The 14,333-nt window shown below is 57.8% G+C and overlaps 5 protein-coding genes across 5 annotated transcripts; 3 read left to right on the top strand and 2 right to left on the bottom strand.

Annotated features, from left to right (window-relative positions):
* The first annotated feature begins 293 nt into the window (after positions 1-293).
* B0H64DRAFT_350021 (mitochondrial carrier domain-containing protein) lies at positions 294-1,987 on the top strand. Its single transcript, XM_062801419.1, has 2 exons — positions 294-831; positions 926-1,987. Exons 1-2 carry the CDS (start codon positions 714-716, stop codon positions 1,750-1,752), a joined length of 945 nt encoding a protein of 314 aa, XP_062654181.1. The 5' UTR covers positions 294-713; the 3' UTR covers positions 1,753-1,987.
* Positions 1,988-1,992: 5 nt separating this feature from the next.
* Positions 1,993-4,541, bottom strand: B0H64DRAFT_478971 (TIP-1 family-domain-containing protein). Its single transcript, XM_062808274.1, has 3 exons — positions 2,862-4,541; positions 2,479-2,811; positions 1,993-2,430 (listed from the first exon to the last, which is right to left on the bottom strand). Exons 1-3 carry the CDS (start codon positions 4,428-4,430, stop codon positions 2,011-2,013), a joined length of 2,322 nt encoding a protein of 773 aa, XP_062654182.1. The 5' UTR covers positions 4,431-4,541; the 3' UTR covers positions 1,993-2,010.
* A 164-nt stretch (positions 4,542-4,705) lies between these two features.
* B0H64DRAFT_411830 (uncharacterized protein) lies at positions 4,706-6,342 on the top strand. The gene has a single exon (XM_062804884.1). The coding sequence runs from the start codon at positions 4,842-4,844 to the stop codon at positions 6,201-6,203; it is 1,362 nt and encodes a 453-aa protein (XP_062654183.1). The 5' UTR covers positions 4,706-4,841; the 3' UTR covers positions 6,204-6,342.
* A 965-nt stretch (positions 6,343-7,307) lies between these two features.
* On the bottom strand, positions 7,308-10,352 carry B0H64DRAFT_446969 (uncharacterized protein; the record flags this gene model as incomplete). The annotated part of the gene is made up of 2 exons (XM_062806963.1): positions 7,308-10,011; positions 10,126-10,352. 2 exons carry the CDS (start codon positions 10,350-10,352, stop codon positions 7,308-7,310), a joined length of 2,931 nt encoding a protein of 976 aa, XP_062654184.1.
* A 1,180-nt stretch (positions 10,353-11,532) lies between these two features.
* B0H64DRAFT_350030 (serine hydroxymethyltransferase) lies at positions 11,533-13,732 on the top strand. The gene is made up of 4 exons (XM_062801420.1): positions 11,533-11,754; positions 11,826-11,876; positions 11,936-12,300; positions 12,355-13,732. Exons 1-4 carry the CDS (start codon positions 11,716-11,718, stop codon positions 13,343-13,345), a joined length of 1,446 nt encoding a protein of 481 aa, XP_062654185.1. The 5' UTR covers positions 11,533-11,715; the 3' UTR covers positions 13,346-13,732.
* Positions 13,733-14,333: the final 601 nt, after the last annotated feature.

A 14,333-nucleotide genomic window follows, 5' to 3' on the forward strand; every position in this document is an offset into this window, starting at 1 on the left:
AGTGGCTGGTTCTTTAACGGATGTACATAACGTGATACTGCTGCCACTTTGCAAGACCTGGGTCTTACCTCTCCTAGCCAAGATATTGAAGAGATAAATAGCTGGCCGTAATCAACGGAGACTTTAGATGATTGAATGTAACCGCGAACCTGCTAACTACAGAATACGTAATCGATCTGTCGATGACATGTGGTTTAGTAATACCTAAACAAAGTACTTGCCGGTACGAATGCGGGGAACCATTTGCCATAAGCTTCCCAGTCTCTCCCCATTCTATCAGTTTATGTAGGTAGCAGAGTTTAAGAATAACATCGTTCTCCACCTCGATGCACCACGATTCTTGACGAACAGGGGCTCCCCGCTTTGATCTCGCACGCCATCGACCTGGCGTTCCAGAACCACTCAGGTACCCAGTCACACCCTGGTCTGCAGGGTTCCACACCCCGCCTATCCGCGATTATTCGGAGGAGAGGCAAGACCCTCCGATAGCCGGCACCGGCCCGCGCGGGAGACAACACTCACTCACTTTTAAAAGGTTGACACAACTTGAACTGTGTACTGTGTACGATACGGGCACTGCACCGACGAACTGGGCTTGGAAGTTTCCAATTGAATCGCTCCCAGGCTCTGTCTGTTCTTTCTCAAGTCCACCCCGACTCTCTGAAGAGCGACAACTCCCGCCCACCAACTCGCCAGCGACGACACAACCAAAAATGGCCGACCCTGCCGCCGACGTGGAAGCCCACGACGCCGCGGGCCCGTCCTCCGGCCTGCAGACAGCCAAAGACCTATTCTCTGGCGCAGCAGGCGGCATCGCCCAGGTGCTGATCGGTGCGTCCCTCTCCCCTTGCTCCTCGCCTCTACCCCCATCTTCCACCCCCCACCATTCCCTCCCACAAAACAAAAACTAACAGCGTCAAACCAGGCCAACCCTTCGACATAGTAAAAGTCCGCCTGCAAACCTCCCAAGCCTACCCGACCGCCCTCTCCGCCGCAACCTCCATCTACCGCCACGAAGGGGCGCTGGCCTTCTACAAGGGCACCCTGACCCCGCTCCTCGGCATCGGCGCCTGCGTCTCCATCCAGTTCGGCGCCTTCCACGCGGCGCGCCGCTGGCTCGAGCAGCGCAAGCCTGCCTCCTCCGCACGGGGTGTCCCGCTGGGGTACGGCGAGTACTACGCCGCGGGCGCGTTCGCGGGGCTGGCGAATAGCTTCCTGTCGGGCCCCATCGAGCACGTGCGCATCCGCCTGCAGACGCAGCCGCACGGTGCGGGGAGGTTGTATGCCGGGCCGTGGGACTGCGTGCGGAAGCTGTGCAGTGCGGCGCCCGGGGGTGGGGGTGGTGTGGCGAAGGGGTTGTATCGCGGGGAGGCGGTCACGCTGTTGCGCGAGGCGCAGGCGTATGGGGTGTGGTTCTTGGCGTTTGAGTGGTTGATGAACTCGGATGCGGCGAGGAATAAGGTGCAGCGGAAGGAGATTGCGAGCTGGAAGGTGGCGTTCTATGGGGGGTTGGCGGGCGAGGCGCTGTGGTTGGGGAGTTATCCGTTTGATGTGGTCAAGAGCAAGATGCAGACGGATGGGTTTGGTGCCGAGCAGCGGTACAAGACGATGCGGGACTGCTTTGCGCAGACGTTCCGGGCGGAGGGTTTGAGGGGGTTCTGGAAGGGGATTGGACCCACGCTGTTGAGGGCCATGCCTGTTAGTGCGGGGACGTTCGCCGTGGTGGAGATGACGATGCGGGCGATTAACTGAGAGGGGCATCTCTACGGAGGAGTTGCAACAATCATCATGGAGCCAGCCGTGAGGCCCGGGGTTGAGTTGGGAACGTGCTGACACCGGCAAGAGGTGAGGGACGAGCTTCTCAACGGTCAGAATGGCCAGCGCCCTCAACGGGTGCTGCGAGACGAAGCAGGGGACATGTCTGAGAGCCAGATGAGATGGGCGCAGATGATACCATTTGGAGCGTTCCGGTGCTTGTATATAGGTATTTTTGGTTTACATACACAGCGCTTATTCCGCGGTCTCTATCCTGCGCTGCAATATTTGTCTTGCGTTGGCCGAGGTCAACGAGTCGACTTCCAGCTCGTCCAAAACCTTCTTCGCCTCTGTGTTATCCGTAAACACCATGTCTGTCGCCCGTTTGAGTGACATACCCCCTTCCGGGGCCTCCATTGGGAGGTTTAGCAGCCGAAGAGCGTCACTAACACTACCGAGGGAGCTAGAGCCGTCGGGGATGAACCGCTCGACGAGGGCCGAGATGGCGTGCAGATCGCGACTGAACTGGGCTGCCCCCGATGCGGTGAATTTGTGACTCATCAGGACCTCGCCCCATAGCGTGTTGTTGAGGTTCTCGAGCGCTTCGCGCCAGACGCGGCGGAAGGCGGCTGTTCCGAGGGCGCGCTGGAGGAAGTCCAGGTCGCGTTTCAGGATCTGTCTTTGGTCAGTCGGGGTACCGTTGGAGGCAAAGGGGAGATTTACCCTCAAAGGTTCGTCTAGCTCCGCCGTGACGGCTAGATCGACCGAAGCATCGTCCGCAATGGTGCTCCACTGGGGACGGTGAAGATAGGCTTTAAATGCCTTGCGGTGCGTCTCGACGAGGGCCTCTGAGAGGAACTCCTCGGCCCGCTTCCGTCTTTGGCTGTAGGCAGCGATGGTCTCGTCGAAGAGGACTCCACCGTCGCCGTTTTCCTTACCAACGGCCGCTGACGTTTTGTCCCTGACGTGGTCATAACTCATGCCGCCGGCGAGGTTGGTTTGGTCCTCGGTGACCTTGACCCGTGCCTGGAGCTGCTCCCACAATGTGACGAAGATCTAGTCAAGTCAGAGAGTGTACGGGGTCGTTAAGACAGCACAATGCTCACCTCTTCATTACTCCAGTCCCTGAGGGTGTTGACAATCTGGTCGGCACTGCCGTACACTTTGCATAGCGTCTCAAGGGCACCCGTGCCTTCGAGAGCGGCCAGCTGTTCCTTGGTCACACCAAACGCCCTACCTACTGTTGAGGTAATGCTGAGGTACGCCTCGAGCGTGCCCCTGAGCTGGTCGTGGTACTCATCCAGGATAGTGAGTTGAATGTCGATGAGGAAGCGCAGCTTATGAGAGAAGCGCTTGACGCGCTCATACTGGGTCGTGACGGACCGAAGGAGATCGGTGACTCGGACGGCGGCAAATGTGGGTTTGGTCTTTCCGGTGGCAGCGAAGTCGTAGTCGATATTCCTTGCGTCTGGTGCCGTCATGATGGTCTGGTAACGCTCCAGAGCAAACTTCTTTTCCGCCTCTAGCCATGTCCTGAAATGCTGGCTGAGTACTTCTGATGTCAACCCGCCCCATTCTTCCTCGGAATCGCCACCGTCGTAGGCAAACCCAGAGCTGAGCCTCTCGTCAAAGGTCATTAGTTGAGAGAGGAGGCTACTCAGAAATACGGTATCCCCAGACGTCTCGGAGATGGTAACGGCAATCTTCTCTCTCATGACAGGCAGCATGGAGGTTATGAAGGCACAGACAGGGTCCATGTACACTATCTTGTGTGCAACGTTGGTGTCGCCAAACTTGGCGGCCAGGGCTGAGCCAAAATTGTCCCTCAGGAAGTCCTCCCACTTCTCGATCAAAGCTAGGAACCATGGAAAACAGTGGGCCGTGATAACCTGCGGACTGCTGGTCGGCTTGTCGCCGAGGAAATGGAAGCGGAACTCCTTGATGAATATCTGCGCCATCACCTCCACGGGCAGCAGGCTGACGGTGCTGGGCGAGTACAGCACCTCCGGCACTTGCAGGTCGACGAGCTTCTCAAAGCACTGGAGCCAGTCCTCGTCCACCTCCGAGTCGGGGTCCACGTTCGGCCACCCGCGTTTGGCCAGCACCGACTCGAGCTCATCCCACATGGTCTTCTTCATCTCATCCCACAGCTTGTCTGTCACAGAGTCGACATGGGTCACCAAGTGCACGGCGGCCCCATCGGCCTGGTGCTGGAGCTCCTTCAACCGGATCGATAGCTGTTTTAACCTCGTGTAGGGCTCTAGCGCAGCTTTGGGATCCTGCGGAAGATGCGACCGAGCAGCCTGGCGCAAACTCTCCACGTCCTGCAGCAGCAACAGATATCGGTATGCGAGGTCAACCTTGTGGAGCTGCTTCATAGGCGGCTCGAGGCGGCGGATGGCCTCATCGGGGGCGTCGGACTCGGCGATGATCTGGAGGCGGACATCGATGCTCGTCTGGAGGGTCTGGAACTCGTCGATCTGAGCCACGAGGGCGGCGCTGCGATCTTCCGAGGACTTGCGGGCCTCGTCTAGTTCTCGGCTGGCATCATCGAGCTGGGACTGCAGCTGGCTGCGCTGGTACTCGACGCTGCTGAGCAACGTGTCCAAGTCCTCGAAGTCGGTCGTCGACTGTAGCTTGTCGTCTAGGTAGTCCTCGACGCGAATGTCCTCCATGGTGGAAGTCGAGGTTAAAATTTGAAGCGGGCGTCGGGAGAGGAGGAGACAGCGAAGCGGGCGGCCAGTTCAACCGCTGCCACTTGTCCGTTCATCGAAGTTGGAGTCGGTGATGTGGAGCTTGGGCGAGCTTCAAGACAAGAACCGGGATTGAAATGCATCTCGGTATTAATGTAATAAGTAACGTAAATTACATTCGAGGTCGTATCAAACATCAAGCTGGGACCCCCAGTGACGCACTGCCTGCCGGGAATATCTCTCCCCACCTATCCGCACCCAGACTCTTTTTTCCCATCCTGTATAACCCGACAATGAATTCCACTACAAAACTCTAACCAAGCATTGCCCGACCGAACGACGCCGGGTTCACCGATCGACTACCGAGACCAATTCCCTTTCAATGGCGCCGTCATGAGGCCCTTACTGCCAAATCTAGGGTCAGTTGCGCGGAGTGCCAACCCCACCATCTTCTCTCCAACGCCATCTCGACACCTCTCTAGCCACCGACACTTCCACCCCACACCCGCCGCCTGGATTCCGCGCCGCCGAAACTTCTTCACCTCCAATGTTCTCCTACAGCAGGATGGCAAAGAGCCGTCTGTCCGCCCCACGGCCGGCAAGAAAGGCGCCGAGAACAACAGCAACAACGGCAGCAACAGCAGCAATAACACGAACCTCTCGGCCCACAAGAAGCGAAAGCCCCCGTTAAAGAACTCGCTCCACCGTGTGGCCATTGTCGCCCAGAAGGGTGTGCCCGCGAAGCCCCCTCCGTCCGCCGCCGAACCCCAAACCGGGTCCGAGGGCAGCGCCACCATTAGCGCCGTGTGCGTAGCCGAGTCGTTCGACATGGACAGGGTGGAGGACATATTGAAAAATCACGGTTTCTCGCTCGACCCGGATGGCAACGGATTTGAGTCCCACGAAGTCGTCCACGCTCGTGGATTTAACACTGGAGACATCTTCGTGTTCCCCTCCGGCACTGTGGTGACGTGGGGGCTGCCGCCGGACGTCGTTAACACGCTAGCCACCAGGCACCTCCTCCCAGCCGCGGAGACCCCTTTCATCGAGAGCAAGGAGGAGGAGGACCTCGAGTTTCTGGTCGATCCAGAGCAGGACCAAAGCGGCGTGACCGGAGACGTGGTCGTGCTCGGCACCCGTCGCGAGGTGGAAGCCGGCGACCGATTAGAGACTACCCTGGCCAAGATCGCTTTCTCCTCCGGCCTGGCCCGCAGCACCAAACTCGCCGTGCTCGAGAGCTCGCTCACCCGCTACCTCGAGAGCACGCGGCACATCCCCGAGCAGCTCTCTCAGGGCATACACACGCCCCTGTCACGGGGCATGATCCTCCAAAAAGCCGGCGAGCTGCTGAACCTGCGCAGCCAGCTGAACCACTACAACGACCTGACGGACGCGCTACCGGACATTTTCTGGGACACGGAGGAGAAGCTGGAGACGTACTACGCCAAGATCGGCAAGGCGCTCGACGTCGGCGTGCGCATCAAGACGCTCAACGACAAGATGACGTACGCCCAGGAGGTCGTCGGCGTCGCCCAGGGCGTGCTCGACATCAGCGAGAAGATGTCGAGCGAGGCCCACAGCACCCGCCTCGAGTGGATCATCATCATCCTCATCGCCATCGAGGTCGCCTTTGAGCTGCGTCGCCTGTACATGGAGCGGTATGAAGTGTTCCAGGAGGACCTCCTCACCGAGCTGCGCGCGCTGAGGGCGGATATGCGGAAGGATGGGAAGACCGGGGAGGCTGCCTCGAAGTGAGCGGAGCGTGTCTTGGACAGGATGGCTGGCGGGATGCCAGGTAGAGAAATAATGATACCCAACTCAGAGTTACTGCGCCGGCGTTGCTGGTGGAATTACATGTGTATGAGAAACAAATGGAACTGCTCTCCGCTTTCAACGCTGTCGTGTTGCCTAGAAAGTGCAATTCCTCCACGCCTATGCGAGGCGCCAACCCTCACTCAACCTTGAACCGTCAACTTTTCGCGAAACGGGAGACACAGAATAATATCTAGGATGTCACTTCAAAACACAGCACGTAGTTAACTACCGCCAAGTATAAAATCAACGCTATTACTTTATTTATTATCCAAGCTCGGCCTACCACCTTCATTTTTAGCCCCTTACATTACAGATGAACACCACACCGCACACTCTCGAGAGCCGAGGCCACAAGCTCAGCACCTCATCACCCCGAGCAGACACCATCCAGGAATCTATCACCTTGCTTTTCTCAACACAATCAAAACGAAGCCATCAGAGCGAAGCCACCAAAGGATAACTTGCAAAAAAAGAGGAACGGCAAAACGCGTTTTAGGCTCTCAGGGAGTACCGGAGCCTACCACTGAACCCAGCCACCACAAGAATTAAAATACAAGAAAATAAAATCACAATTGATGAAGATTCCCGACCCTTAACCCTCGATCCGCGTCTTTTTTGATCCCAGTAGGTACGGCACGTCCGAGGAAGTATCAGGTTCGAGCAACCAAGCAATCAAGCAATCAAGCAAAAAAATAAAGCCAACTAAGGCAAAAGACCAAAGCCGCTCACACACAAACTCCAGTTGGTCCCGTCCCCCCGCCCACCGCACCGCGCATATCCCATCCATTAGATCATCCAGATCGTCCACACACTTGTCTTGCCTTGCTTTCCGCCCTCGTCCAACCGACTTGACTTTCCCCCGTCTAAAAAGACAGACCCGAAAAGAAGTGATCTGTAGGTGGTATTGTCTCTCCGTTTTGGTACAGCCAACCATAACCCCCGCCCTCTCAACCCTACTCTAGAAGGCCTCACTCACTAGGTAGGCATCCTTCAGTAACTTTCACACACCGATCACGTAGGGGTGCAGACCGACTCCCACTTTTCCTACGGCGCGGGACTCGCCGCCGCCGACACCGGGGCAGCCTGGATCGGTCGGGGACTATCCGTCGCTGACGGCGGCGCACCGCCCGCAGCAGGAACACCGCCGCCGTTCATCCCGCCCTGCATGGCCGCGACCTTGGGACTGGGCGATACGCTGTGGCCGTTGTTGCCGTTGCCGTTATTGTTATGGTTGCCCATCTGCATCTTGGCCGCGGCGACCTTGTGGACGTCCATGTGACCCGCCAGCCCAATGCCCGCGAGGCCGACGACCTCGCCCTGCGTGACCTTGCCCATGTGGCCGCTGGCCCGTTGTTCCGCGTCGGCGCGGGCGCGGGCCTGTTCCATGACCTGTCGCTGTTGCACTTCGGGCATGACCGTAGCGAAGCCCGTGAGATTGGAGGGCGGTCTATTCCCGCCTCCTCCCCCTCCACCGCCACCTTGCATCATGCCCGGACCGGGTGAGCCGGCCGGATACTGGCGAGGGACTGCGTTCGGCGGCATTCCCGGCCCTGGACTCCCGTAAGGAGGACGGGCCATCTGTTGATGCTGTTGGGGTGGCGTCGGCGACTGGCTGTATTGGTGGGCCTGTTGAACTTGTGGCGTTATCGTCCTTGGCATCTGCCCCCCGTTCGTGTACGGCGAGTAGGGTTGTTGCTGGGCGTGAGCCATGGGTGGCTGGTGCGGAGGATGTTGTGGCAGTGGGGAAGGCTGACCATGCTGGGGGTGTGGCTGGATTTGTTGGTGTTGTTGTTGGTGTTGTTGGTGCTGTTGGTGTTGCTGGTGTTGTTGGTAGCCGGCGGGGTAGGCCTGGGGAAATCGATGGTTAGGAGTGTTGGCTTGCCCCATGTTATAGTTGGCGTGCTGTTGTTGTTGCATCCGTGGCTGCTGCGATGGGGTCCCAGCAAATTGATGCGGTATATTGGAATGGCCGTATGGGCCCTGAGCCTTGGCCAGCTGCGGTGCATACATCGGTCTGAACTGTGTTCCGGGCGCGGGCCGGGGCTGCACTTGTTGGTGGGGTTGCGGAATCGGAACACTGGAGGGCGCCCGCGGGTACATGTTCTGCCCCTGCGGGCGGACGGGGGTCTGCGGGAAGTGTTGCGCAGTGCCGACGGGACGGACCGACGGCGTGAATTGCGACTGGTACTGGTGATTGGCGTATGGCCCGGAAACGCTCGGTGCTCTCTGACCTTGGCGCTGGTTTGACGTGGCTGCGGCCTGTGCAGCCAAGCGGGCCAGCCGAGCGGGCTCGTCATCCTCCATGACCCCGCGATACTCGTCCGAGCGAATCTCAATCTTGGTGCTCACGGCTAGCTCCGCAAGCTTATCGGAGTTGAGGCGGGCCACTGCGTACGGGGGCAGGTTTTGTATGATCAGCGACAGCTGGGCCTTCAACGCCTCGTACGTCGTCATTTCCTCTTCGCTTGGCTGGTGTGAGAGGCTGCCGTTACGGAGCATATCCGCATTGACCGGATCGGCCGAGTAACGGTCTTGGCTAGTTGGTAGCGTAAGGTTTCGGTTGCGTTGGTAGGACGCAAGCGTCTCGATCAGATCAGAGACCTCCTCAAGCAGATCGTCCACCTCCTTCTCCTCGTCGGATTTCTTGCCCAGGGCATAATCCAGGTTCGGGTCGACCGCGGTTTCATCCCAGTTCTCAATGGCGTCCTTGACGCGGTCCTCGTCGATTTCTATGGCAACTGCAGAGTCCGCAGCCGCGCCGTCCTCCGTCTCCTCTTCCGGCTCTTCTGCCTCGGCGAGTTTCGTGAAGTTTCGCCGGCCGACGCGCTGCCACCAGATGCGGCCAACCTGGCCGGACGGGACAATGGCGCCCGAGTCGTCCTGGCAGGGTGCAAATGTGGAGAAAGCCCCCCGGAAGAGTGCCTCCATCTCGGACATTTCGAGTTCGGTGCTAGACGGCTTGATGCCTGCCAAGCTCTGAGCCCGCTCTCTCTGCTTTGTCTTGGCGTGGGTTGTCGGGGTGGCATTGCTGTAGTCCAACCAGTGACCTGTCGAGACGTTTGAAGAGAAGTAACTCCCGGACCGGTACTTGGACTTTTCGGCCAGCTCGGGGTGGTAAAAAGTCAAAACATTGCTTTTCGTGGCCGTCTTGGGGGCCTTTGGTGGTTGTAGGGGAGGGAGGTTCCGGGGTGAGGGGAACAACTCTCCGAGCGTAAGTGGGCGGCCATTCTTTTCGCCCGACGGGGGAGCCTCGGAAGAGACGTTGGTGACGGTAACACCCCTGGGCAGGGGGGCTCCGGCAAGAGACTTGGCAGCATTTCGCCGCAGGCTGGTGAAAAGGGGCCGCGCTGTTGGGGCAGCCCCGATGGTTGTGAGGACTAGGGTGTCCGGGTTTGATGATTGCAGCTCCCTGGGAGACGGTTTCGCGAGAGTCGATCGCGGCACGTTGGGATACGAAAGCTCCTGTCTGTAGAGGTCCAAGGCCTTCGTTCTGAATGCGATCGTCTTGGTGACGGTGCTGGCATCGTTTGGCGTAGATGCAGCGCCAAGTTCCTTGACTTGTGCGTTCGCAGTTTGGACGATATCGGAGACGAAGTCATCCAGCGCCTCATATGTGCCCTGCGTCACCTTGTCTGCAATGGTAACGGGCTTGCCATCTTCCGACTTTGCCCGCTTGGGAGACGGTTCGCCATCGACGAGCGAGTCTGGAAGAGGGCGTTTGAGAACCGATGGGGCGGTGGTGTCGTGACTAGGGTGGATGAAGTTAGCACAGGGATGGAAGGGAGGGGACAGGCAGCGGCGGATGCAATTGAGCGCCCGGCGCAGCAGAGCAGAAATAGGTCGACGGCGATAGGGCGCATACCTCTGCAAAACATCAAAGAAATCGCGGACGAGCGATTTGCGGTCCTGGGAAGTGTGCACGCCGTTAACGGGCACCTTGGGCGGGTCGGCGCGGTTGAGATCCGGGTCGTTGTCGTCGCTCGATTCGCGCTTCCGCTTGGTGGAGGAATTGATTGAAGCGGGCGAGTCTGGACGCGACAATGGAGCGACGCCGTTGACCTGGGCCGCGACAACAGCGGGCTCGGCCATGGTTGGCGGGGAATGCGGAATGGGCCGTCGAGATCGGGACCCCGGGAAGGTGGGAAGTGGGATGGGTTTTGGCGTGGTGGTTTAGCTGGGTCTCGTCGCGATTCGCGTCGGCGAAAGGGAGGAACGCTGCTGCGTGGGACCGTCACTCTGCAACTCCAAAAAGTTTTGTCGTCGGCGGGCCGGCACGTAAGGTGGAGAAAATGCGTCCAAAATGGGTGCACGCGGTGTAGAGATGATGATCGGGTTGGATTACATCCGAAAATCAAATCGATATGCGGTATCTGACGGCCATTTCCTTAATCGACAGGCTTCAGGGTGCAGAGGAGGAAGTCGGAGGCTGCGGTCGCCAGAGTTGGTTACAAAAAGCCAGCGCGAGGCTCGTTTGCGCTAACAATGCTTGTGGGAATTAGTGGGTCCCTGCGCCATGCAGCGCCTGCACGTGACTCATCCCTGCCGATGCGGGTTTACATAAGCCCAGCGGCCTTCCATCAGCACCGACTCCTGCGCTTGGCCAAGCTGGAGGTTTCTCCATGGATGCTGGCTGACAACCCGATGTTGTCAAGTCCGTGCTAGGTGCCCAATAGGATATGAAAATCAAGGGCGAGGTAAGGTAGGTATATCGGTCCTCGAGAATTTCATTCAAATGAGGGGAAAGACGAATCTGCAAACCTTGCATCGGCCATACCTTGATGGCTCTATCTCTAGGGCATTTTAGGATAACATAAGTACCTAACTGTTACGAAGTAAGCCACGTACCAATTCTTCGGGGAATTGCCCAATTCGTTACCCCGAAACACCAAGCTGGCAAGACTCCGAAGAAGCCGCATCACCGACCCCCCTTCCGAACCATGAAGTTAAGAGCCCGGCATCTGTGGTCGAGCTGGATTTCTGAAAACAATGTCTAAACCCTGACTGCCTTACCTATTGCTGTAACGGCACAATTGGGGATAAAGTCAAAACGCAAAGTCGTTGCCCGACTCGCAACTTGACCTCTGTGGACCGAGATCGCTGCGATCTGGAGCTGGGTAGTTGCATGATCTTTCTGATATGCTCATAGCTCGCCTTGGCTTGACGCTTGGCCACCGGTTCCGGGTCCATCAACCCCTCCCTCACGCAGCCAAGCTCCGCAATTGATGCTTGCCAGGGACTGCGGGGTCCTCAATTTTTCTCTCCTGCTCCGATGCCCCTCCATCCCGTTCCCCCACAAAATAGCTTGCTACCCCCGAAGCTGGAACTCTCGGTCTCTCGAGAATTCTCCATCTCTCCCAGCTTTCTATCTTCACCACCTTGACACCTTAACACCTTGATCCCCTCTCCCCCCAATTCCCTACCAACCAACCAATCCCACCCAAAATCAATCGCAATGGCTGCCACCTATGCGCTCCCGGAGTCGCACAAGCAGGTTCGTTACCCTCTGTTATCATATCCTGCTCTCCGGATCGTCCGGTCGTCTGACTCACCGCTTGTATCTAGATGCTTGAGAAGTCACTGCTTGACTCTGACCCGGAGGTCGCCGAGATCATGGTAAGCCAATGCTCTTGAATGTAAAAGCGTCCAGTCAGTCAATTAACACCGTTCGTTAGAAACATGAGATCCAGCGTCAACGCGAGTCCATCATCCTCATCGCCTCCGAAAATGTCACGTCTCGTGCTGTCTTCGATGCCCTCGGCTCCCCCATGTCCAACAAGTACTCTGAGGGCTACCCCGGCGCTCGGTACTATGGTGGCAACCAGCACATCGACCAGATCGAGCTTCTCTGCCAGAAGCGTGCCCTCGAGGCCTTCAATGTCGATGGTGCCAAGTGGGGTGTTAACGTCCAGTGCCTGAGTGGCAGCCCTGCCAACCTCCAGGTCTACCAGGCTATCATGCCTCCCCACGGCAGGTTGATGGGTCTGGATCTCCCCCACGGTGGTCATCTTAGCCACGGTTACCAGACTCCCCAGCGGAAGTAAGCGTCCCGCTAACCTTGCCTCCCTTTGCTGTTGCTAATAGAGGTTTAAAGGATCTCTGCCGTCTCCACCTACTTCGAGACCATGCCCTACCGTGTCGACCTTGAGACCGGCATCATCGACTACGACACCCTCGAGAAGAACGCCCAGCTCTTCCGCCCCAAGATTCTCGTTGCCGGTACCTCGGCCTACTGCCGTCTCATTGACTACCAGCGCATGCGCAAGATCGCCGACTCGGTTGGCGCCTACCTGGTCGTCGACATCGCCCACATCTCCGGCCTTGTCTCCTCCGGCGTCATCCCGTCGCCCTTCGAGTACGCCGATGTCGTTACCACCACTACCCACAAGTCGCTCCGTGGCCCCCGCGGTGCCATGATCTTCTTCCGCAAGGGTGTCCGGTCAGTTGATGCCAAGACCGGCAAGGAGACCCTCTATGACCTGGAGGACAAGATCAACTTCTCCGTCTTCCCTGGACATCAGGGTGGCCCCCACAACCACACTATCACGGCCCTTGCCGTTGCTCTCAAGCAGGCTGCGACCCCCGAGTTCAAAGAGTACCAGAGGAAGGTGGTCGCCAACGCCAAGGCCCTCGAGAACAAGTTCAAGGAGCTTGGCCACAAGCTCGTGTCGAACGGCACCGACTCGCACATGGTCCTCGTCGACCTCCGCCCCCTGTCCCTCGACGGTGCCCGCGTGGAGGGTGTCCTCGAGCAGATCAACATCGCCTGCAACAAGAACAGCGTCCCCGGCGACAAGAGCGCTCTCACCCCCGGCGGTCTGCGTATCGGCACCCCGGCCATGACCAGCCGTGGCTTCGGCGAGGCCGACTTTGAGCGCGTCGCTACCTACATCGACGCCAGCATCAAGCTCTGCAAGGAGATCCAGGCTGCCCTGCCCAAGGAGGCCAACAAGCTCAAGGACTTCCGGTTCAAGATCGCCAGCGGCGAGGTTGCCCGCATCAACGAGCTCAAGAAGGAGATCTCGGACTGGTGCCACACCTTCCCCCTCCCCGTCGAGGGCTGGAGGATGGATGCCGGCATCTAAGCCGATTACAACCACAGTCTGCGCTGCGGCGGCGGTGGTGTTACGGTACATCCGGCGCCACCCCGACGCACAGTGTTCAACAACAGATAGGCGGACCCAAGCGGCCGTCTTGTTTTCTTGTCTTTTCCGGGTCTGCATCTAGAAACAGGGGTGCACAGGACGGCGATCTCAACGAGTCATGGGTGCATGGGAGGGGAACGGAAATCGGAAAATCACTCATCCTGCAAATCATTTCATCAGGCGTTTGCATCATGGGTGTCTTGGTCATCAACTTACCAGGTTCGGTACCGGGAGGGAGTCTGGTTTATACCTTGGTTTTAGCTTATTTAGGAGGCTGCTTCAACGCGGATGATTATACCCGATCTGATATGCAACAACTGCGGAGTCAAAAAAGCGAGCTGTTGTCTGTTGTGGTGACGTACATACTGAGTCCCATGTGCTTGCTGAATTCTGTCTCTCATTGCTGTATCGCACAGTCCACCATTCACTTTAACCCCGTCGAATACTAGTGGAAAAGAGTGGTCGTTGACTCCGGTGCTGTGTCGGAGCGGCGCTGAATCACGGCTTGCCAACTACACAGACCATCACGAGTGACAAGGAAACAAAACCAACTGAGGATACGGACATTCTCAGTTGATCGACTCTCGCTAGCTACCAGGCTATAGCTAGATAAACGTAGTTCCAATACTTCCGTTCGCATTCCATCGTAGCCGTCCCCAAGATATAAGCATGTATAGGATAGATATATGTACATGAATTGACCAAATCCACTGCCGAACAGAGCAGGGACAAAATAAAACAACGAAAAGCAAAAAAGACAACGATACAAGACTCAAAAAGGAAAAAGATAGAGAGGTATATGCGAAGGCACGCCGCCACACTGCTTGGTATCAGGGTGTGCGCGCCCAAGGTCCGAATTCTAGAATGATGAAACCTGCTCCTCGTCGGGGAGGGCGGAAGGGGGGGAATATGGAAAGAAGAAGGTTGA

The sequence above is a fragment of the Chaetomium fimeti genome, assembly GCF_033439085.1.
Source record: "Chaetomium fimeti strain CBS 168.71 chromosome Unknown B0H64scaffold_12, whole genome shotgun sequence".
NCBI lineage: Eukaryota > Fungi > Ascomycota > Sordariomycetes > Sordariales > Chaetomiaceae > Chaetomium > Chaetomium fimeti.